The sequence below is a fragment of the Desmodus rotundus genome, chromosome 5, assembly GCF_022682495.2.
Source record: "Desmodus rotundus isolate HL8 chromosome 5, HLdesRot8A.1, whole genome shotgun sequence".
Taxonomy (NCBI): Eukaryota; Metazoa; Chordata; class Mammalia; order Chiroptera; family Phyllostomidae; genus Desmodus; species Desmodus rotundus.
Window position 1 is genome coordinate 122,135,003 of NC_071391.1, and position 23,758 is coordinate 122,158,760.

The 23,758-nt window shown below is 37.3% G+C and overlaps 1 protein-coding gene across 7 annotated transcripts in view; it reads left to right on the forward strand.

Annotated features, from left to right (window-relative positions):
- MTA3 (metastasis associated 1 family member 3) overlaps window positions 1-23,758 on the forward strand; it is a 158,429-nt gene that overhangs the window by 50,111 nt on the left and 84,560 nt on the right. For all 7 annotated transcript variants that reach the window (XM_053924354.1, XM_053924355.1, XM_053924353.2 and 4 more), the window contains exon 4: window positions 2,874-3,000. In XM_053924354.1, the coding sequence (XP_053780329.1) occupies window positions 2,874-3,000 (127 nt within the window). The remainder of the gene's footprint in view (window positions 1-2,873; window positions 3,001-23,758) is intronic.

The following is a 23,758-nucleotide window of genomic DNA, read 5'->3' on the forward strand; positions in this document are numbered from 1 at the left end:
CTGATTTCTTCTCTGACCTCTGCTTCTTGGACATTATTTGTGCCAGCCTTATCCTATCCCCTTTCAGTCTGTATGTGTAATTAGCCTTAGTGAGCTTTTTGGCCATGCCTTCTTCCTCATCTTGGAGTCTAAAACTTTGAAATTTGTGGAGCCTTGCTGGGTCATGCACTTTATTGCACATACAGTAATAGGCACAGTGATACATATATTGCCCCTTAAAACTTCATACAATCCATTTGTACGGTTTTCTCCTGTGCTCTGTTTCCCCTCCTTGCCCCAGTGCCTTCTTCCTAGTAAACTATATGTATGAAACTTTCCTAACTGTAAGGAAACTACAGTAAATAATTTGCCATCAGTCTCTTCTGTCACCATGTATACCGCGGGACTTCTAGTTAATAACTTTTGTAAGGTATTTGATGTTCCATCAAGCTTGGTAAATGATTTTAGAAAATTATAATTAAATATGTTACCATCTATGTGATTTTTGATGATGATAGTCATATTTGGTCTTTTAAAATTTTCATTGTCTACATGCTGGGTTTTGGCTATTTAATGTTTTTTAGGATATTAATGACATGGGAGTCATTCCTGTTCAGAAGTCTATGCAAATTTATAGAAATATGTAAATGAAATTTAACTAGTAAAATTTTAAAAAATGGGTTGCAGATGCTTGTGTGCTGATTTCCATCTTTGATTAGATTGGATGTCAGAAATTTGAGTCCTTTTCACTCTGCCAAGAGAATGTGTAAGAAAATAAAAGTTGCTGTTATTTGTAGAGCTTGTTGCTATTTAGCTCTATAGGGTACTGATTAGAATTTAGTTTGCTGTGTTTTACAGAACAATTTATCAAATCCTAATTAGGTAAACAGTGTAATTTTGTGTGTGATCTTTGCTGGTGCTAATAGTGCCGATGCAGCAATAACTTCATTATTCTCTACTGGTGAGATGTTATTAGGCTTGCAAGTAAATGGCTCTTTTAGTGCTGTGTTTCTCTTTGAGTAGTTCATTAAAAAGAGTAATCTAAGAATTTTAAATCACTTCATTCTTTTTGTTGAGTTAGGTGAAATCAGTTTTTCAGCTTCACTTTCCATTTAGAGCTTTCAAAATTTGAAAGTAGAAACGATCAACGCTTAGCCCATTCATTACCCTCACACAATTCAAGAGAACCGCCACAACTGGGGGTTGATGTGTGATGAAAACCTTTTTGTGGTCCAGGGTTCATAAAGAAGAACTTCTAAGAATTGTGAGGAACAGAAATGTGTTGTCTTTGTGTATGTGTTGCCAGTGTCCCAGTATCAAGCCCTTAGAGGCCTGACATTGGGCTCTACTTCCTGCCTGAGGAGCCTCCCCCGCTTCTGTCTCACACTCTGTCCCCTGGTGCCCCTACTGTTCCCATAGTCACACACATCTGGTCTAGCAGAGGATCTGTGAGCCCTCAAGAGGCATTATATTTTTAAAATTCTTGTATCTAAAATTATTTGTGATTATATCTGGAAAGGACATTTGGTCTTTTTTTTTTTTTTTTTCTCATTAAAAAGAGTGTTAAATACAGTGCTTTTTTTAAAGAAAAAAAAAAGCCTGATGTACAACTTGGTTTTCTGTCTCTTCCATCTCTTCCTCCCAACCTTGCTTCCCAAAGGCAAAACTTGGAATTGTTTCTTCTTAGCAACTTTTTGCTCACTGCTTATCTCTAACACCTTGTTTGCCTGTTTGGACACCTTACGTACACACCTTGGTTGAATGACTGAAAGGTTGTCCTTACTGTTTCAGGCTGGATAGTTTACTGTGCAGTCCTGGGTTGGTACCATTTTTCCTCTAGGATGACAGTGCTCTCCCATCCTACCATGCAGTGTTTGCTTGCTGCTCGCATGCGTTTCCCCTGAGTCTGGTTTCTTTGCACAGGACCTATGTTTCCTTTCTGTAAACTTCTGTGATCTTGGGTTAGCACTTAAAAAATTAGTCATGCTGGGAATTCAAATGTGGACATTCATCTGGCTCAGTAAGGGGAAATTTTCTTGAATCGTTTCTTTGAGAGGTAAAGAATCTGTTTTCTGTGTTGTCTCTTCCTGGATTTTTTTTATTGGGATGTTGGGCTTAAATGAATGTTCTTTAATTTTTTTTTAATCTTTTGGAGTTTTTAATTATTTAATTTCTTTGTCTTAGTGTTATAATTTCTGGGAGATTTTCTTAGCGTTACCATGTAATCCTTCTATTAGTTTTTTTATTTGTGTTTTCAAATAAGTGCATTATCCTATTTTTTGTTTTCTGATTATTCTCTTTTTCAGGAGCGTATTCTTGTTATTGTGATGCACATAAGACTTTTAACCCTTTCCTCTTGTTTTATAGCTTTGACCTCACTCCTCCCCTTTCTCCCGACACTTGGTGTCTTTGAGGGCACAGTCAGTCACGCTCTGTGTTCTTGTCTTCTGCATGTCATCTTCTGTATGCTCATGGGTTTGTGTATTGTTACTTCCTTGTCTAGGCTAAGTGGGAACTTTTCTTTTTTACATAGGCTTTCCATTGTCTAAAACTTTTTTGTTGTTGTTGAGAATCTTTCATTGTTGCTTCATTTTTTCATTGACACTGAAATGTTAATATATTTTAATTGCCATTTTGTGTGGTTTTCTGGGGGAAGAGGAGATATATGTATGTATATGTTCCTTCTGCCATTTTTAAATTGTAGTTATTCCTCTTCCTTTGATGCCCATGTAACTTAATTTTATGGTTGTAATTCAAATGAAAGTTAAATATGTAAATTTAACATTAATTAGCGTGAAGAAAATATGGAATGAACGGTTGATTTTTATCTATCTTAATATGCAGATAGATAATGTGCTTTGTAATAATGAATTCTTTGCATTTTATTTGTGTAGAAGAAATTGAGGAAGAATCTGAAACAACAGTTGAGGCCGACTTGACTGATAAACAGAAACATCAGTTGAAACATAGGGAGCTCTTTTTGTCACGCCAATATGAATCTCTGCCTGCGACACATATCAGGTAAGAACTTCTGTAGAAGTTGATTTGAAGTACTCAGTAATATCGTGACAATTAAAAAAAACAAACCCGAAACGACCTTCTTGGAACCATTTTCCAAACTCTGCTCATGATCTCGCTCAAATTAATTTACTAAAATGCTTCATAATGGAATCTTATCTTGGAAATCTATGGTGTGTATTAGCATATTAATAAAGCCCCAAGAATGTTCGTCAGTAAAGTAACCAGTTAGCTTTATTTTAATCCAGACTTCCAATTTATTTGGGTGTCTGTTGGCCTCCTGCAGAGAGTGTCTGGCAGAGACCGTTTTGGGACATGCTGGTCTTCTTCAGATTCCTACAACACTACAGAGTCATTAGAATCCAAGAACTAGGACCCAAGATCTGGTTCCCACGCAGGTGACTCTTGACCTTGTAGAGTATATGGCCTTTTGTTTTTCTTTTGAGGACCTCTGGGCTGAAAACTCATATTCTTTATTACTCACTTGCATTTGCTCTGTGCAGTAATATATTAGATGCAACAGTGGAAAACTTCGGTCTTTGGTTTGTAGTTTGGGGAGTTGTGGAGGAGTGTCGTGGTCTTATATGATGGGCTGATAGTGGTAACATTTAAACAGAAACAGAGTTAAGCTGTTTCTCAGTGTCCTCTGTGATAGGTGCATCTTGGAGGTGTAACAAAATGTTTTAATTAAAAAACAGGTCGTCACTGACCCTCAGGGTCAGGAAAACACCAGAAGGAGTTGGCGTTTTCTCAGCCGTTGAGACACTGTGAGGCGTGTTTCAGAGAGAGGAAACAAGTGAGCCTACACTCTTCTAAGATAGGGAATGTATGACAAAGATCCTGTAATTCCTTTTTCTCCAGGTCTTTTAAGAAATGTCCTGAGCGCCTCCCTCGGTAATAATAGTTCACACCTTCGTTGTTGCTTTGTTTAGGCTCCGTAGGGGACACTATGTTTACATTGGCTACAGTTAGTATAGTCTGTGTGAGTTAGGTCCTTTTACCGAAAAAGATAATGAGGCCAGGTAATTTGAAGCAGTCATTTTACCTACCAGTGAGGGTATTTCAGGAATTAGGAGAGTAAGTTAATTTTTGCTCAAAGAGATAGAATGTTGGAAACATTTTATAATTTTTTTAAAGATATATGTAATTAATTAATGCTAAAGAGCCATATGCATATATTATTTAATTGGAAGAAGCTAGAATATAAAGATTCATTTTCAACTCAAGAAGTTATGTGGCCAATTATAAGAGTCTTGCCAGAACAAGAATCTGACAAATGTTTTCTAAAATGTATCCAACTCACACACAAGTGTATTTTTAATTTAACCTCCTGATAGGTTGGAATCTGTTTACAAGTAATGTTGGTTTCTACAGATTGCTTGGAATGGAAAAACTGGATGTGTTTTTCATCTTTTATAAGGACAGAGAATATATTGAAATATAACAATTAAGACACCTTTGTATTGAACATAGCAATTACCTAGTATACATGATCAGACACTGTTGAACACATTTCCTGAGAATATTCTAGATTAGATATTTTAATAAGTACTTGGTAAGTAAGACAAGGTCCTTAGCTTTGTAAACTCAAGAAGTTTATTAGGTGGCAATTCTTTTAAATTATGATGGAGAGACACGTTTGGGGCTCCCCTCATGAAGTTGAAAGGGACATTGTCTCTTCTTTAAACAGCTGAATGGGGCTAGGGGCAGTCTCTGGCCAAAGCGTGGAGTTGTGCTCACCAGCCTTCATGCTGATGTAGAACAAGTGGCACATTGGAGCAGTCTTGACATTTTGCTACTGTTGAAGTCATGCCTTGTCTATTTCTGCCACAACAGGAGGAAATTACTGAAGCCCCATTGTTCTTTGGCAGCAAAGAGGGGTAATTTGGTGAATACTGGCTTTTTATTCTCAGGGACATTATCACATGCCCAGAATCTCCTTGTGCCATATGGAACGTAGGAGAAAACCTGACTGAGGCATTCCTGAGGTCCGTTGTAGTTTGCGAGCGATAATACTGGATGCTATGAGCTTCTCAAAGTAGCGGGAAAGCAACTCTTTGTTCCTTCTGATTCCACTGGAAGAGAGAGACCAGGACAGTTCTGGGTAGGGTTAGTGATTCACCTCTTGTTTGTGAGGTAGATAAGACTTGAGCAGTGAGAATGTTTTTGGAACATTTTGGGGGGGCGGGGCGAGAAAGGGGAAAGGCAGCATGACACAGTGCCCTCGGTCATTAATGATAGAGTACATGCTACATACACTATAAAGCACTATAAAATTATTGATTGTTATGGCAGCCATTAGAGCTGTTACAAGTATGTACAACACTGTATTCAGTCTTATAAATAGCCCATGTTTATAGAGCTTGGCTTTTAAAAATCTAACATTTATTGAACCTTTATGCCTACTGTGATTCTACTTGCTTTAATGTATCTTATTTAATCCTCACAATGACTTGATAAAGTAGGTCCTGTTATAACCCCCATTTTATGAATAAGGAGACTGAAGAACAAAAAGGTTAAGTAACTTGTCAGACTCACAGCTTTTAAACGGCAGATTCAGAAATTGAACACAGTATTATGATTTACATGACTGTAAGTGTTATAAAGTGTCAGACACAGAAAGAAAGCTGTTTAAGTTTAAACTTGTTGAGTAGGTAGGCCCTTTGATTTTCTTTTTCTTCCATATAATTTTTTCTGTTTACATGCTCTAGTCAAATGGACAGAACTAATTAAAAACTGAGTTAAATATATATACTAAAAGATGGTATTTCGATGCTAGATATACAGTAGCACCTGGGGAGTACCTGCTGCATTGGGTACCTGAGTGTATGGGTGTCCTGTATAGGGTCCAATGTCAGTTTTTCCACATACTGCACACACAAAGCCTGGCTTTTTAAAAGCTGCTAATTACAGCATTGTGTGTGTCATGATTAATGCCTTTTCCCAGTTTCTGGCGCAGCTGGTTAGTCATATTTAAAAAGAGCCAATCCTCTCCTGCTGCCCGACCTTGGGACCTAGATCACACAGCCTCTGAAGTTATGCTTCCTTGTGTCTTAAAAGTATTTCCTTAGGTATCTGTTGATTATTGGCCTCACTTTGTCCTTCAGTAAGGGTTTTGGACCTGATGGTTTCTTGTCTGAGTCTGTCTTGTGAGGAGTTAGTGGTGGTAGAGAAACCAGCATACCCGAGCGGGCAGTGCTGGCCTTCAGTCAGAGCACCACTGGTGAGGAGGATCCTGTCTGCCTCATTGCTTTACCTTCACTGTGTTTTTTTTTAAAGGGCAGAACCCTGGCCCGTGTGGCTCAGTTGGGGCGTCGTCTGTAACTGAAAGGTAGCAGATCTGATTGGTGGTCAGGGCCCATACCTAGGTTGTGGGTTCTATCCCCGGTCTGGGCGTATATGGCAGGCAACCAGCGGATGCTTTCTCTCTCGCAAGTGTTTCTCTCCTTTACTCTCTCCGTGTCTCTCTAAAAGCACCGGAAAAAAAAAAAAAAAATGTCCTTGGTTGAGGGTTAAAGAGAGGCCAGAGAAGCCATTCCAAAACCTAAATTAGTTGTCTGTGGTAGGATAGGTGCACATTGTGTTCGGTCTCTTGTTAATGGCAGGGCACTTCCGAGAAAGCCTTACATTCTTTTAAACAGCTCTTAGGTTAGGGTTTCAGAATGCAAGTGTCACCGTCTTCACTCTATAGGAGACTGGCTGCAGCCACTATTTGTAGCGAACTTGTCTTGGTTAAGTGATCCCATGTTCCTTTTAACATGGTTTCCTCGCCTCCAAATTGAGGTGCTTTCTTAATTCAGTTGAAAAAGTATCTTGAGCAGCTGATACAAATCTTGGGGCTTATGTAGCATTTGTCTAGATTGTTCTAGTCAGACATTGTCTTAGAGTGCAAGATTCTTGAAGGTTGGTACCTTTTTTCCCCTTTTGCCTGCCTACTGTGGAACATAGTAAACAATGGCCAGTCAAGAATTTGAAGCTTGCATAGTTTCCATTTAATTTTATTTTTGTTATTTAAGGAAATGAAAATCATCAACAGATAATAGAATAATCTCTTCTCAGTTACCACTGACATTAAATGAATTTTTATATTGTGTGCCTTTCTCTTTTATGAGAATTAAAGATTTGGATATTAGCTCAGGCCTCTGAGGGAGTGACTTACTCAGATAATAGGCTTTTACCAGAAGGCCTAGGCAGAGGATAGGAAATCTTTTCTTATATGTTGGGTTGGCCAAAAAGTTCATTTGGTTTTCTAACAATACGATGGCTCTAGTATCATTTAGTTGTCTTTAACTTCATTTGAAACAATTTTGTTAGATTGTATTTGACGGCTGTCATACAGTGTGCATTAAAAAAAAACTTATCAAAATTGGTGAATTTTTCTTTAGCCATTTCAATAGTGAATATGGAAGAAAACATGGAACATTTTTGGCACATTATGCTTTATTATTTCAAGAAAGATAAAAATGCAACTGAAATGCAAAAAAGGATTTGTGCAGCGTGTCAAAAATGGTTTGCAAAGTTTCGTGCTGGAGATTTGTCGCTGGTTGATGCTCCAGGGTCAACTAGACTAGTTGAAGTTGATAGCGATCAAATTGAGACATTAATTGAGATAGTCAGTGTTCTACCACATGGGAGATAGTTGACATACTCAAAATATCCAAATCAGTAAAGTTCCTGGTGAAAATGAAAAACGTGTCTTTTATTTTACTGAAAAAACCATGTGGACTTTTTGGCCAACCCAGTACATACATGGGCAAAGGGGCAAAAGTAGGGTTACAGTTGTGAGTACACAAAACACAGAGTTTATTCTTAAATTATTTATTAATTATTGTATTATTTTCCTTATAAACAACTGTAAACCCAACCTTCATTGTCACAGACACACAAAAGAATTTATGAGCAGTATATAGCACCTTGAGAAAGGGAGGCATGGAGAAGTTTCTAGGCAACAAGCAATATTGGGTAGGGAAATATGTTAATTCTTTCATATTCGGGTGTTAGTGTAATCAGAAAAATGAGATTGTAGTGAGTGTGTATCGTGTGACTCAGCAGTTGCATTTCTTGGATTTTACCTGACAGAAGTTATCATGTAAGTCTGTAGAAATATATATACTGACTTGTTTGTTTTTTCAGTTGATGGTTTCTATTTTGTGAATAAATAAGATGATTTTCATGACTAAGCATGTGTCTGCATCACAAATATGGATAGGAACTTGGTATTTGATGGATTTCAAAATTGTTTTAATATCAGAACATCTAAACAACTTCCATCATATGCTTTTCTGTATTTCTAGTTTTTTGAAATGAAAACACTTTAAATATATAATGGGAAAAAGTGTTATTTAAAAATTTGGACCTAAGGAGGGAAAAGGCCATTCTGTGTTCATTTTTATCCCTTTTCGGCCTGACAGTAGGGTGGGTCCTGAAGACAATAGATGGAAATCCCTGAAAACTCTTCATCCTTCTTTCCCTGGTAGTGGTGAAGGGGTAACATTAACTATTGCCATTTGATAGTAGACCTGTTTCTGATTTAAGGGTATATTTTTCAAATATTTTTATTGCATAATGCTAAATTTTCTTTAAAAATTATTCTGTCAGTTTATATTTCCACCACAGTATGTTATGAATATGCCATTTGCTGTTCTCATCACTGGATTTTAAAATAAATTTTTATTGTTGATATTCTGATAACCAAAGAATTACAATCTATTGCTGAAATGTGAAAAATACAGAGGATCCCACGCCCTTCTCCATTTCTCTCTCACACATACATTCACATCCCTAAAATTGCTCAGCCCAGCAGCACCTACATTTTGGTGTATCATTAGCGCATCTTTCCTTCTAGTCTTCCGTGCGTTTGTTGGATTTTGGCCGCACGTTGCTGGAGTTCAGTTGGAATGACAGAGGAGCTACACTACTCGTGTGGCTTCCCCTCTTGCTGAGTAGTGCGTATTCTGTGCTGCTGTTGTCACCGCTGCTCTTTCTAGGTTGGTTGGTTTGTTTTTAAATATGTAAGGAATATGGTTGGAAAGTGAATGATGGAACAGCAGGGGGAATGGAGGACAGTTACATAAAGAAAGAGTGCTAATTCAAAAGTGAGTCCTAGTGGTGCTGTGTGGAATGGGCAAAGATTTCTTAAGATTGTGAAGAGAGTCTGTTTTCTTGAAGTTTTACTGTTTCACCTTTCACATTTAAGTTGATTTTATGTATACGGTGTGTAGAGTAGAGGGGTCTGTTAGAAAACTACGTTTAAAAACATACCATGTACAGTATCATCAAAACCAGCAAACACCTAGAAATAAATCTGAAGAAAGATGTGTACAAAAGGGGAACGATGTGTAAAAACTATCTAGAAACTACAAGTATTGCTTAAGGATTTAAAGACTTAACTAAATGCAGGATAAGTAAATGCGTGACAGTGTGTCAGTTTTTCCCATGTTGTTCCAAATTCAATATAGTTCCAAAGAAAAGCTCGGCGAGATTGTACGTGTGTGTGAAGTGAAGCTGTCTGCAGATTAAGCTGATTGCAAAATGTATGTGAATGGAAAAGTTCAAAAAAGGCGAAAATAAGGCGTTTTCAAAGCATGGTTCCTGTATTCTGGAGTGTCCCCCTGGTCCCTTTCTTGGCCTTGTGAGGTCAAAACTATTTTCAAAACAATATTAAGATTATTTGCCTTTTCCCTGTATTGATTTTGCAAAACCAGAAAGCAGGTGCAAAAGCAGTGGTGGGTGAACTGCGGCACCTTAGCTGGGATCCGGGCAGTGGCACCAAACTGCTGTCCTTGGCGCTGTGCCCTTCGCTTCTGTGCGCTTGCAGTGGAAACAAAAATGAAATGCACCAAAGAACGTGCTTGACAAAACAGTACGATTTATTAATTGTAATAAATCTTAGCCCTGCATGCCTTTTTAAAAGTTGAGGAAAAATTCACACAAAATTTATTACATAGTGTACAGGCTACGAAATACAGTGGCATGCAGTGCATTGACAATTCTGTGCAATCACCTACCTTGTTTCAAGAGATTACGCATCTTTTTAGCATTCTGCGTGATGCCGTGGGAAGTATGCATAAATCACTTGTGCTCCATATGGAAGTGAGATGGTCATTAAAAAGAATGACTCATGGGATTGTTTGAAACGCAAGCTGAACTACTTGCTTCATCACGGAACACCTATTTTTTACTCAGAGTGACCACTGAACGACAAACCCTGGTTATTTACTTAGACGGGAGCACTGTGCTTTGTCGTGTGTTATGTGCTCCCATGTATAACATGCATCCGTGTTTTTGACCCAAACTTTCAGGGGAAAAAAGCTTTCATTTTAATTTTTTAATTCATTTTTTTACTCATTTATATTTAGACACTTATTTTTTGTATTATTAAAGGAATTTGAACATTTATTTTTGAGCATGTAATGGTACAAGAAATTTTATGTAACAAATAATTACAAAAGAACAGATAGAAGGTATTTCAGGCACTACCCATGTATAATGCACATCTGTATTTTTCCATCAAAAATTTTGGAAAAATGGTGTGTATTATACATGGCAAAATATGGTATTTGGTGGATGTTTTTGAAAATGAAGTAAACTTGTTACTTAGGCAAAAATCTAGTTGTCTCCTAAGTCAGACATTGAAGAGATTTGCAAAAACATAAAACAGTGCCACTGTTCTCATTACATTTTTTTGCTTTGGAAAAGAGTAATTATTCATAAATGTTTACTAATATAAAATGTTTATTTTTATTTTAAATTAAAAAATGTTAAAATTCACTTTCAGTTTAAATTTCTAACCTCGTAAATAAATATTGACAGGTAAAACCCCCAAAACCAAAGTTCTTTGAGGTCCTCAATAATTTTTAGGAATGTAAAAAATCTTGAGACAAAAAAGTTTGAGAACCATTGACAAAGTCCGTCTAGAAGAGCAAAAATGTTAGAGGTTCATATGATTAGATATTAAGACACTCTTATAGTTACAGTAATTAGAGTAAGGTGGTCTTAGTAAGAATGTTGAGAAATAAACCAGTGGGACGTCATAGAAGAGTCAGAAGTGACCCACTTATATAGTACCGCTTCCTATTGATGTGAGCGCCTTTGCAGTGTAGGAGAGGAAGGGGGGTCTTTTTAGGAAATTGTCCTAAAGTAACTTGGGAAAATAAACGAAGGTTTCCCTTTCTCTTTCTTTCTTTTTATCCCCCTTGCTAATTTTTGTTGATGAAATGAGGGTTTTGTTTCTTACTGTTTGGATTTTGCTGATTGCATCCCTATTGTGTCCTCTACCCATGAATTGGTAATTAGATAGGGAGAATACATGCATTTCAGTATCTTTCCTCCCATCCTATCCTCCCTCCCTCCCTCCCTCCCTCCCTCCCTCCCTCCCTTCCTGGAAGAGGGACGTTCAAAACACAAAACTTCTTTGTAGGTGGTGTTGTGTATCAGGAGATAGATAATACACATATTTCTTTTCTGGATGTTACTGGCATTTCATGATTATTGTCTAGAGGTCCATTAATTCGTAGTTATTATGAAGTGATCATATTCTAATTAGTGTTCCTTCTTCATGTACTGCTTGGAAGACTTCTGTGTTTTTTGGTTCTGATTCTTAATTTTAGTTTAATGTTTTAATGTATAACACCTTACAGCAGAGGTTCTCAATCTTATCAGACTCAACTTCTCTTTTACATGTTTTGTGATGTGTTTTTTACTGTTCTGGAATGAAATTAATTGATACATATCATGATACATAGTTTGGCTTGCTATTGAATTTTGGGTTAAAAATTATTTTTCCTCAAACCTTTGTCTTCAAACATCTGTTGTCATTTAACAGTAGTTTTGCATCACGTAGATTCTGCATACTTTGCATATTACTTGTTTTCCTCCCCTCTCTCAAATTTTCTTAGAATTCTCATACCCACTGTATCCTGAAATCTGGGGGATGCCTCAGTCATGATATTTGGTAGACCATTTAAAATTTTTTATTTATTGATTTTTTTTTAGAGGGAGAGGGAGAGAAACATCAATTTGTTGTCCCACTTATTTATGCACCCCTTGTTTCCTTCTTGCGTGTGCCCTGATCGGGGGGTCGAACCTGCATCGCTGGCCTGTCAGGATGATGCTCTTACCAACTGAGCTACCCAGCTAGGGCTGATAGACCATTTTAGATACCTATTTTCCTGTATAGCTGGACAATTTTTTCCTAATATTACTTTCATTTTTCCCCCATTTTCTACTACTTCTGCTTGTGTGTTAGATCTCCTGGATTGACGGTCTTTGTCTTTCCTTCTGTTTTCTGTTTTTCGTTCTGAGCTAAATCTTTTACTTTTATGTTCCAGCCCATTTACTGATATTTTACTTTTGCCACTCATACTTCAACATTTCAGAGGCTCTTTTTTGTCTCCTTAATGTTGTTGCTTTTCTGTAAACCCTATCTTTGTTTTTATGAATGCAGTATCCACACAAATCTTTTTAAAAATTCTAATTTGTTTAAATGACCTCTGTTTCCTCCAGGTTCAGTGTTTGTTCTTTGATTTTTTTGTTGTCTTTTGTGCTGTATTCTTTCTTCAAATATTAGATGATTCATAGCTGTCTGCTCTTATTTAAAATCAAGGGAATAACAGAAAGGCCAACCAGCAGCTCCCTTTGTGTGGGCAGATTTTGCTGGTAGGCTTCCAGTTAGGATGTAAAGCTGGCTCTTCTAGCTCCTGTCCTTACTGGAACTTTTTTTTTTTAATGTTTTTGAGATTTTATTTAGTTATTTATTTTTTAGAGAAATGGGAAGAGGCAGAGAAACATCACTGATTGCCTCTCACATGCCCCCAACTGGGGGCCTGGCCTGCAACCCAGGCGTGTGCCCTGATCAAGTAATCAAACCAGCGACCTTTCATTTCACAGGCCAGAACTCAATCCACTGAACCACACCAGGCAGGGCTCTTACAGGAACTTTTTTAGGGCTCTGCTAGGTAAATCAATTTCATTTTCCCTAACATCAGCTCTCTTTATGCATATTTTGGGCTTTGTTTTTTAATTATCTTTTTCGATTGTATTAGTTAAAACCACCAATGCCAAGTTTAATGTTAATGTATACTGGACATTTGTGCCTTGTTCCTAGTCTTATTGTTTCCCTGCTAATGGAAAGGCTCGTTCTCAACTTTGGTTTGCTTTGCTCAGTCTCTCTTATCTGTATTTGTCTTTCAGAATTTTCTGAAATCACTCATGTACTGATGGGTCCCTCTTCATAGTGATTTAGGTTCTTTCATTGCTGATTCTCTTGCCATCACCTTAAAGGCATCCTAGAAAAGAGAAGATGAACACACAGGCTTTGCTGGTTATTTAATTCACTATTCTTTTGAGACTCCAAAAATACTATCTTCCCACTGCCCGTTGGAATGCTGTTAAACATCTTTCAGTTAGGTCACTGAATAAAAATACTTTAAAATATTGGGATTTGTCTTTTTGTGTCTGTCTGTGAAGTGGAGTTAATCAAACTGTCCTGAAAATGCATTGTAACTGTTAAGTTATTCAGCATCGAAAAAAAATTTTTATCCATTTACAAAAACTGTAATTTGAAAGAAATTTGGTTCTGGTTTTACCTAGAGAAATTAATATTTGAAAGTAGACCTTTTCTTTAGATGGTCATACATGTAAGAATAAGTGAATGAACAAAATGCTTGTCTATAAGCAGAGGGTTTAAAAAACAAAACAAAAAAACAAATGATGTTCAAAAGACCTCAAAGCTGTAGTTAGATGGCAGTTGATGGGACTAGACTGCCGTAGTAGTTTGCTGTGAATTACGGTGGTTGGGGATGGGTACCCGTCTGGGATGCACGTTCGGAGTGATCTGCCGTCCAAAAGCAGTGGGTGGCAGAGCTGTCCTTTTCATTGTCAGGCTCACAGCCAGCGGATTAGATGCCACCCCTTTAAAAAAATAAAACTTTTGTGGGGGCATGTAACATACTGACATGATCCAGAAATTAAAATATGGGCCATATCATAAACTGTCTCACTTCTGTAGAGTTTCCAGTGTGTATGTTTCTAGACTCTTTATTGTTAAAGAAGACAAATATAACTGAGTAAAGTTGAATATCTAATTGGCTTTATTAAACAATGAATTGGGCAGCATCCCATCTAACAAACAGAAGGGAACTCTGAGGGACTGTATAAAACAGAAGGTTTTTATGAGCAGAAGGAGGGTGGGACAAGGAGTTTAAAAATACATTATTACAGGCAAGGTCACCTTGCATTAGGGGAAGGCAGGTGGTTTCTTATTAGTCAGATTACCTCATTAGAGTTGATCAGGAATTCCAGACTGATTGATTGAAAACTCTACTCCTAAGGAGAGACTGACACTGCAGGTAGGTTAAGTATTGAGTCTTGGGTGGTGGGGTTTATCACAAGTGACTGCATTTTGGGTTTGTTGTTCCTTTTTAATGTTCTATATACTTCCGGAAACTGAACGCTGTACTATTTCACGTATATAGAAGCAGTGAGATGTGTTTGTGTTTGTGCCTGTAAGTAAATTATGATGCTTTGATATTGTGTTTTTTAAATGAAATATCTTGGGAGATCTGCCTCATTCTTTGCTGTGGCTGTTTTATACAGGGTGGGGTAAAAAGTAGGTTTACAGTAGTTCTTGTGGAAAATAATATAATAAGTAAATAATATAAGAATAAACAGTTTCATGTACTTAGGACTATAAACCTCCTTTGCCTTACCCTGTACTTCTTTCTTTCTTTTCTTTTCTTTTTTTTGTATTTCTGATTTAATCATAGTCGATGGATATTTGGTTCATTTTAGTCTTTTGCTCTGAAAAATAATAAACTTATACCTGGGTTTCACATATGTGTGATTGTGAGGATATATACAAACTAAAATTATACCAAGTAAAATATATGAAAATGCCCTAATTATGCTTTCTGGATTTTGTATTTGTTCGTGTTTCTGTATTGGTCTGAGCCGGAAGATTCAGCGGAAAGGCTTTGTAATTTGCGGAATTAGTTTATGATGTGTTTGTTGAGACCTTTTTTTGTTTTCTTCAGAGAAAACAACTTTTAAAAAAGACTTAAGTTGATTGAAAAATGCTAACTTATTTAAGTACATATGTAATAAAAGAGAGCGTCACTCTCTGATTGGCTGCTAATTAGTAGTCTGTAATTGGCTACTACTTCAGTTGGCTAATGTTAAAGGAAATGATTTGGAATCCAAAGTGTTGTTGTAAAGGCAGTTTTCTTCCTCAATTTCATTATGCCAATATTTTTATTTTGAGATGTTAGATTTAAAAAATTTTCTTGGTGTTTGTAAACAAAGTTTGAATTAGCGCTGTTAGGCACTATTGATGACTATAGCTAGTACTAACATGAGTTAAACGTAAGGAAGTTACTTACTGTGCTTCGGCTCATAGGATTGCTAGTAGGTGAAGTAGAGGAAACACATAGTAACTGGGGTAAAATCATATCACATTTTAACATTTTAAAGTCTAGATGTTTATAACACACTTTAAAAAAATGTTCTGTTTATTCTATATAATCTTTCCCTTGAAATGATCAATTTGTCCCCTATGGGTTGAAGTGCTCTTTTCCAACCAAAACCACAATGCAGGAAAGCCCTGGGCTAGGTGAATGTGTATGTTGCATATTGTTCCTAGTACTGGTATTCCACACAGTTGCGGAAATGCCTGTGATTTCCTGTGATTTTTCCAGGCATTCAAAACAAACTGTCCCCCTGTTCTGCAGAAGGGGAACTTCCTAGTGCGCACCTACTACCTTTTGGGCATTTCGGTTTCTCCAAGCTATAAAAGGGAAAAGTGGTACTAAGAAAAGGGCGTTCCCCCCCTTGAATTACTCTTTCACAGTTCCCTCCATATTTTTATCAGATCTTTAGAACCATGGGTTAAAGTCTTAATCCTTTGGTACTCTTCACATGCCGCAGACGGAATGATCTTTACAAAACACTACTTGTCATTTTTCTTCACAAAGTCTGCCTTAAGCCCAAACTTTTCTTTTTGGCTTTTTATTCCTCTACCTTAATTACCTATTCAAACAGATATTCCATTTTGTGTTTGTTTGTTTGTTTGTTTGTGTTTTGGTCCCACTTTCATTTTTATTTCTTAACATCTGTGAAAGCAATATTAACAATAGAAAATATATCTTTGAACAGAAATACTTAAAGGTTTCCATATTCCTTTTTTTCTTTGTCCTCCTCCTCCTTTTTATCATCTATAAACTGATCCATAAAATCGTATTCTTTCAATTAACATAGGCTGTCCTTAAATGTTTGTTACTAAGATATAGTTAAGAAATGATGCAACGACTCTATCATGTAGCACAAGGCTCTTTAACCAGGGGCAGTTTTATCTCCTGGGGGACATTTGGCAAAGTCTGGACAGTTTGGTAGTCACAGCTAGGTGTGAGGATGCTACTCTCATTCAGTAGGGTGGATAGAGGCCAGGGATGCTACTTAAATAACGTACCCATCCAGGACAGCTCCCACAACAAGGAATTATCTGGCCCCAAATGGCAGTAATGCTAAGGTTGAGAAAACCTTTCTCCCTTAGTATATGTGTGTGTGTGTGTGTGTGTGTAGTAGTCAAACAAATTTGTGCACTTTATCTAATTAGAATCCCCCGTTACTTTAAATTTTATAAAGTTTAAAAAAAATGTATTAATTTGAGAGAGGGAGAAACATTGATTTGTTTTTCCACCCATTCACGCATTCACGGGTTGATTCTTGTATGTGCCCTGACTGAGGATCAAAACCACAGCCTTGGCATATTGGGACAACTTGCTAACCAACGAAGCTCTCAGGCCAGGGCTAAATTTAAATTGCGTTGTTTTTACAGTCAAATGCATGCGTATAGCAGTTTAGTAATATTGGTCATATGCCCGGTGTCCCCTCTGCAGTCATTTTCACGTCTCTGACAATGGCTTCTGCATGTACACTGCTTCTATTTTTCAGTTACAGAAATCTCTCTTTACTCTCTCCTCCTTCCCTTCTCTTTCCCTTTGTTTCCAATGTATCACAACTTTTATTTAACTTAATGATCAGTCTTTGTATTTTACGATCATTTAAATATTCCTCACATACTCTTTCTTGTACAACCTTTTGTTTTCCTTAGAATATAATAATTGTTTTGCCATTTCCTTTTCATTAGTCTTCTAAAATGTAAACAGTTTTTAGCCCTTGCTTATCTGAAACTCTTTTTCACGGTTGGATGGCGATTTGTTTAGGTGTATATCTCTGGTTTAGACATAATCTCCTTCAGAACTTTGACTCTTTCCTTCTGTTCTGTTTTACAGTACTGCTGTTGAGAGAGGTACTTTTCTGAAAGCATGTTGGACCTTCAGATTTTATTTCATTGTAGTGTATTTAATGGATGTTATGCTGTATAAAACTGTTTATTTGCCGAATTCCCAATCACGGAACCTAGCATGGTTTTTATATGAAAAGATCTTCAGAATCCAGAGCAGTGCAAGACTGATAAGGCCAATGAGGAAAATATGCCTTTCTTTAATGGGAAATAATGGCTTTCACTGAACAAGGACAGTTTAAAGGCAGACTCTGCGTCTGTAGTAGTGGTATTCCAAGTTCAGTGTGCCTAAGGTTTGCCTGGTGATGCCCGTTAATCAGGTAGATTCCTTGATCTTTCCCCGAGATACTTGGACTCGGCCAATCTGGTGTGGCACTAAGAAATTTGCGTTTTTCGAAGCAGGGGTGGTAAGTTCTGAACCATTCTACAAGCTGCACTTTTAAGAAGCTTGAAGGAAATTCTTCCAGCAAGGTAGAAATGAATGTTAATTTAAACTTTCTGTTTTTAACTCATGCAAATTGGTGACATCTTTAGATAAAAGAAATGTGTAACCCGTGTACATATGGTGTGAGCATATGGGATTATATAGTGGACATTCTGTTAAGCAACTAGTAGGCTGATTAGCACCTGCCATTAAATATGGGACCGTGTTGTGTCATTATTTATTCACACCCTGGCTGGTATAGCTCAGTGGATTGAGTGCTGGCCTGTGAACCAAAAAGTTGCCAGTTCAATTCCTGGTCAGGGCACATGCTTGGGTTGCAGGCCAGGTTGCTAGCTGGGGCATGCAAGAGACAGCTGATCAGTGTTTCTCTTGCACATCAAGAATTCTCTCCCTCCCATTCTCCCTCCCTTCTCTCTGAAAATAAATAAATAAAATCTTTAAAAATATATTTATTCACATGTCTCTCTGTCCCAGCATAGTCTCTAAAACAGTATATATTTTAAGAACTTTTTGAAGGTCTGTTGGAAAGTGTGTTACCTCTATAGAAATTCCTTGCTTTTGTGTGGCTCCCTATAGAAAAGCAACATGAATAATTACATGGCCGGGAGTATTCTTGCTTTGTGTTACGGTCTTTGATATATTTTATCATCATGTTTGGGTATCTTTATTTCTGAAGTTTTAAAACATGTGGAATAGAACAGTTAGGATTATTGCTTGTGATTCAGCATAAGTCTATTATTATGTTCAGAATTTCATAAGTTACTTTCATTTGGAGTTTGCTTAAAATTTTTCACGTGTTTATCTCTGTTCCAACATTTGTTCGGCATAAAGGAAGCCAACACTTTAAATCTCATTTTAAACTACTTTTACCAGCAACTCTTGGCATGTGGCACATGTGTTAATTACATAATCATATTTACTAGAATCATAAAATAATTCTGACTCAGCTTCCTGCTTTGTTAGCTGTGAATATATGTACATGAAAATTTCAACATTTGGATTTTCATTTTTAATTTGGGAAAAGGTACAATATAGCTATAGTAAAGACAATTTAAAAACTGAAATAACCTATTATCCTTTCATCTTTGCATAAAAGCTACATTCCTCAAAATAATTTTTAGATTGGCTTAAGTATCCTACTGATTTTTTAAATCATGTGTCTCTAAAACAGTATAAATAGTGTTTTTTAAATGTCCTAATATAATTATGAATGTCCTAAAACAATTTTTTAATGATTTGTTTAAATTCTTTTGTCATTTCAGAGAGTATGGAGAAGACTAAGTATGTTTTATTGGCTAGATGAATTTACAGTGTCTGTTAACATTTAACATTCAAGTGACTATTAAACAGAGTGGGATATATTAAAATAACATTTAGCACCTTTTACTCCTTCATTTAAAAAAAAAAAAACAAATTTTGGACTTCCAGTCTACCTGGAAACATAGGTAAACACACTTTACCTCTGCACACAATTACAGGAAAAATTACAACTAGACTACAAAACCAGTATCAGCCAGATTTGTCAGAAATTGAGCTGTGTGTGGAAGTCTGACAACCGCGGAGTTAAAGAAGCTACATTCATCCAGATGGTTAGGAGGGGTGGAGACTTGGAGAGATGGCTGAAAGCGTGGTCCCACATTCACATGTGGTGGATAAAAATCGGGAGGGATACCTGAGGAGTGAGTGATCCCAACTCAGAACAGGCCACCCAGCCCAGGATTGTAAAATGAGGAATATAAATCCCCATAACTTCTGGCTGTAAAAACCAGTGGGGGTTAGGGTGATAGAAGAAACTATGGGATTACCAAGAGACTCCACTTAAAGGGCCTGCAACGGACTTAGGACTCATGTAGGCCCACACCCTTTGGGATTCAGCACTAGAGCAACAGCTGGAAGGGCACAAGTTGTATGCGGGGTAAAGGGGAGAGAGTGAGGTGACTGGCAGCGGGGCAAGTGCTAGGAGACAGCTTCCAATCCTGGGCACACTCCAGAGGCCAGGTAGTGGTATTGTCCCCTCTCTGAGCCAACTGCCCCCCACCCCCAGAGCCACAAAGTGGTGAAAAGGGTTTCCCCACCCTGGCAATTACCTTGACTCTGCCCCACACAATTTACTAAGCCATGTTACTAAGACAGGGAGTCAGAACAGCTCTACCTGATACACAGAAACAAACACGGGGAGGCTGCCAAAACGAGGAAACAAACATGCCCCAAATGAAAGAAGAGAACAAAACTTGAGGAAAAGAACTGAATGAAATGGAGATAAGCAACCTATCAGATGCAGACTGGTGATCAGGATGCTCAAAGAAGTCATTGGGTACTGCAACAGCATAAGAAAGACCCAGGCAGAAATGAAGGTTGCATTTAGCGAAATAAAGAAAAATCTGCAGGGAACCAACAGTGGAGGGAGGGAAGCCAAGAATCAAATCAACAATTTGGAACATAAGGAAGAAAAAAGCATTCAATCAGAACAGCAAGAAGAAAAAAAGAATTAAGAAAAACAAGGTTAGAATAAGGAGATTGGGACACCTCCAAATGTACCAAAATCCAAATCATAGGGATGCCAGGAGGAGAAGGGTCACAGCAAGAAATTGAAAACGTATTTGAAAAAATAATGAAAAAAAATTTCCCTAATTTGTTGAAGGAAACAGACATACAAGTCCAGGAAGCACAGAGAGTCCCACACAAGATGGACCCAAAGAGGACCACACCAAGACACATCCTAATTAAAATGCCAAAGGTTAAAGATAGAGAATCTTAAGAGTAGCAAGATAAAAGCAGAGAGTTACCATAAGACTGTCAGTTGATACAGGTTAGAAAGGACTGGCAAGAAGTATTCGAAATGATAAAAAGCAAAAACCAAGGACCTATAACCTAGATTACTCTATCCAGCAAAGCTATCATTTAGAATGGCAGATGAGGCTTCCCAGACAAAGTAAAACTAAAGGAGTTCATCACCACCAAGCCATTGTATGAAATGTTAAATACTTAAGAAAAGATCAAAACTATGAGCATTAAAATGCAAGAAATTCACAACTATCAACAACTGAATTTAAAAACCAAACTAAGCAAAAAAAAAACATGGGGGCTGACCTTGGCCGGCACCACATGGGAAACCCCAGGGCCAGGGCACCCAGTGGACATTTACAGAGCACTTTGGAACACCACCATCCTGTCCCTGCACAGCTGATTCTCCACAGAGGGCAAAGGTTGGTGGTCAGTGGTCACAGCCATTCCTTGCAGCTTACTGGCCTAGGTGAATCCCTCCCATTGATCTGCCAGCAGCATCCAAGGCTCAACTACAAGAGGAGGGTGCACCTCAAGTATCCAGCTTGGGTGATAGGGGAGACTGTGCCACTGGGCCCTACAAGAGACCTACTACATTAGGCCATACTTCCAAGACATGGAGTCAAAGTAGCCCTACCTAATACATAGAAACAAACACAGGGAGGCTGCCAAAACAAGGAAACAAAGAAACATGGCCCAAATGAAAGGACAGATCAAAACCCCAGAAAAAGAGCTAAACAAAATGGAGACAAGCAATCTATCAGATGCAGAGTTCAAAACACTGGTTAGAAGGATGCTGAAGGAACTTAGGGAGGACATTAACAGCATAAAAAAGACCCAGTCAGAAACAAAGGATACACTAATTGAAATAAAGAACAATTTGCAGGGAAACAACAGTAGAGTGGATGAAGCTGAGAATGAAATCAATGATTTGGGACATAAGGAAGCAAAAGCAACCGATCAGAACAAGAAGAAGAAAAAAGAATCCAAAAAAGTGAGGATGGTGTAAGCAGCCTGCGGGACAACTTTAATCAATCCAACATTCGCTTCATAGGGGTGCCAGAAGGAGAAGAGAAAGAGCAAGAAATTGGAAATCTATTTGAAAAAATAATGAAAAGAAACTTCCCTAATTTGGTGAAGGAAATGGACATGCAAGTCCAGGAAGCACTGAGAGTCCCAAACAAGGAAGACAAAAAGAGACCTACCCCAACGCACATCACAATTAAAATGCCAAAAGGTTAAAGATAAAGAGATGGGAGGGTGAGTACGGGAGAATGGGGAAAAAGGTGCAGGAATTAAGAAGTTCCAGTTGGTAGGTACAAAACAGACGGGGATGTTAAGAACAGTATAGGAAATGGAGAAGCCAAATAATTTATATGCATGACCCATGGACATGAGTGAACTAAGGGAGGGGATTGTTGGAGGGAATGGGGGTACCGGGCAGAGGCAGGCAGGGGGGGAAATTGGGACAACTGTAATAGCATAATCTATATATTTTTTAAAAAACAATTTTTGAGAACTTACAGATTTTATTTCTGCTAGGTGATTAAGTACTAAGTGTTAGAAATATTGCTTCATTAGCTGTTACTGAGGCAGAAAAAACGGAACTTACTTTTGGGAACCTCATTTATTACTTAGGCACGCTGCGTGTATGAGTACATATTCACAGGTCATAGCGTCTGTGGCAGCTGTGGATGTGCTAACGGCAACAGACCCAGTTTCCCTGCCTGCGATTCTGTCCTGTGTAAATGTCAGCTGAATGTTGACTTTAGTGTCGTTATGTGTACTGAAGTAATAATGTTAATTTTTCTTCTTCACTAACATGCATGAATAAAATAAGGTAGAAAAGCAGAAAACCTTTACAACTCTCGGTAGCCGAAACAGAGATTGGATAATAGGGCTATACAATATGCTGTCCAAGAACTCTATTACAGCGATATTAACCTAGGGTGATTACCAGGAAAAAGTGTTTTTCTGTGGGGAAAATTTTTTTTTTTAATTTGAGGAATATAATGTAAAATGTTTAGAGAACTATAATTATTTTTTACCTATGTGTTAATATTTTACTTTTGGTATTTTATTTTGCTTTTGGTAATTTAGTTCTCTGAATTGTTTTTCTTTTTTTAATTTTACTTTTCAATTACTGTTCACATTCAATATTATTTTGTATTGGTTTCAGGTGTACAGCTTAGTGGTTAGACAATCACATACTTTACAAAGTGCTCCCTCTGATATTTCCAGTACCCACCTGGCACCACACGTAGTTATTACAATATTACTGGCTATATTCCCTGTGCTGTGCTTTACATCCTTGTGATGAATTGTTTTTCACTCTGATAATCCAACAGCAACATCTCTTTTTAATGCATATGTGATGTGTTTGATTTTGCTTGTTACTTTGTGGAGAGCAGGTAGTAACTTCTGTTTAGAAAATCAAAAAACATTGTGACATTTAGAAAATTTTTGTGAGCCCTGACCAATATCTATAACTTGAATAGTCTACCAAAATTCTCCTGTCAAATTTGTAGCTATATTGAATTTTTCAAACTAGTGAGGATAATTTTAAAAGTGCTTATAATAATTTACTCTTCCTGGATAACCTTACTATTTCTCAAGTTCAGACAAGCCCTTTTTAATGGCATCAATTTCCAAATTCATACCCAGGGCTCCGGACCAAGGTAATTGCCCTCAGACGTCAAGGCCCATGCAAGACTGTAGATCTGTATTTTGCCCCACGCTCTGTAGAAGTTCCTTGTGTTTAAATTTTAACTAGTCTTTAGAGCATTTTCAGTATAGGTAGTTAATCCTGATATGAATGTGTATTATTTTTAGGTTCTTTCTTATATGCAATGGCTTCTTTAAGAATCTGAAGATTATATTAGGCACTGGTTTTCATGGTTTGCATAATGTCTTTGTCTGGAAAATATAAAATCACCTCATATTTACTCGTAGAGTCAGAAATGGACTTAATCTGAAGGTTTCATTGTACTTTTTTTTCTTGAATAATTAGAAATTAACTATAAAGTGCTTTGTGTTACAAGTTTTTACTGCCTAACACAGTTTCTTCCATAGGTTAGCCTCTCAGTAAATGTCTAAAAAGACAGTCTTTTGTTTTAGGTTACTCAACAGCAGGAGTGTAAAGGATTATATATACATTTGTAAATATTCCTCACTGCCATTTGGATTCTTAATACCAACTTTACACTTGGAATACTCCTCACTTTGTATAGTAT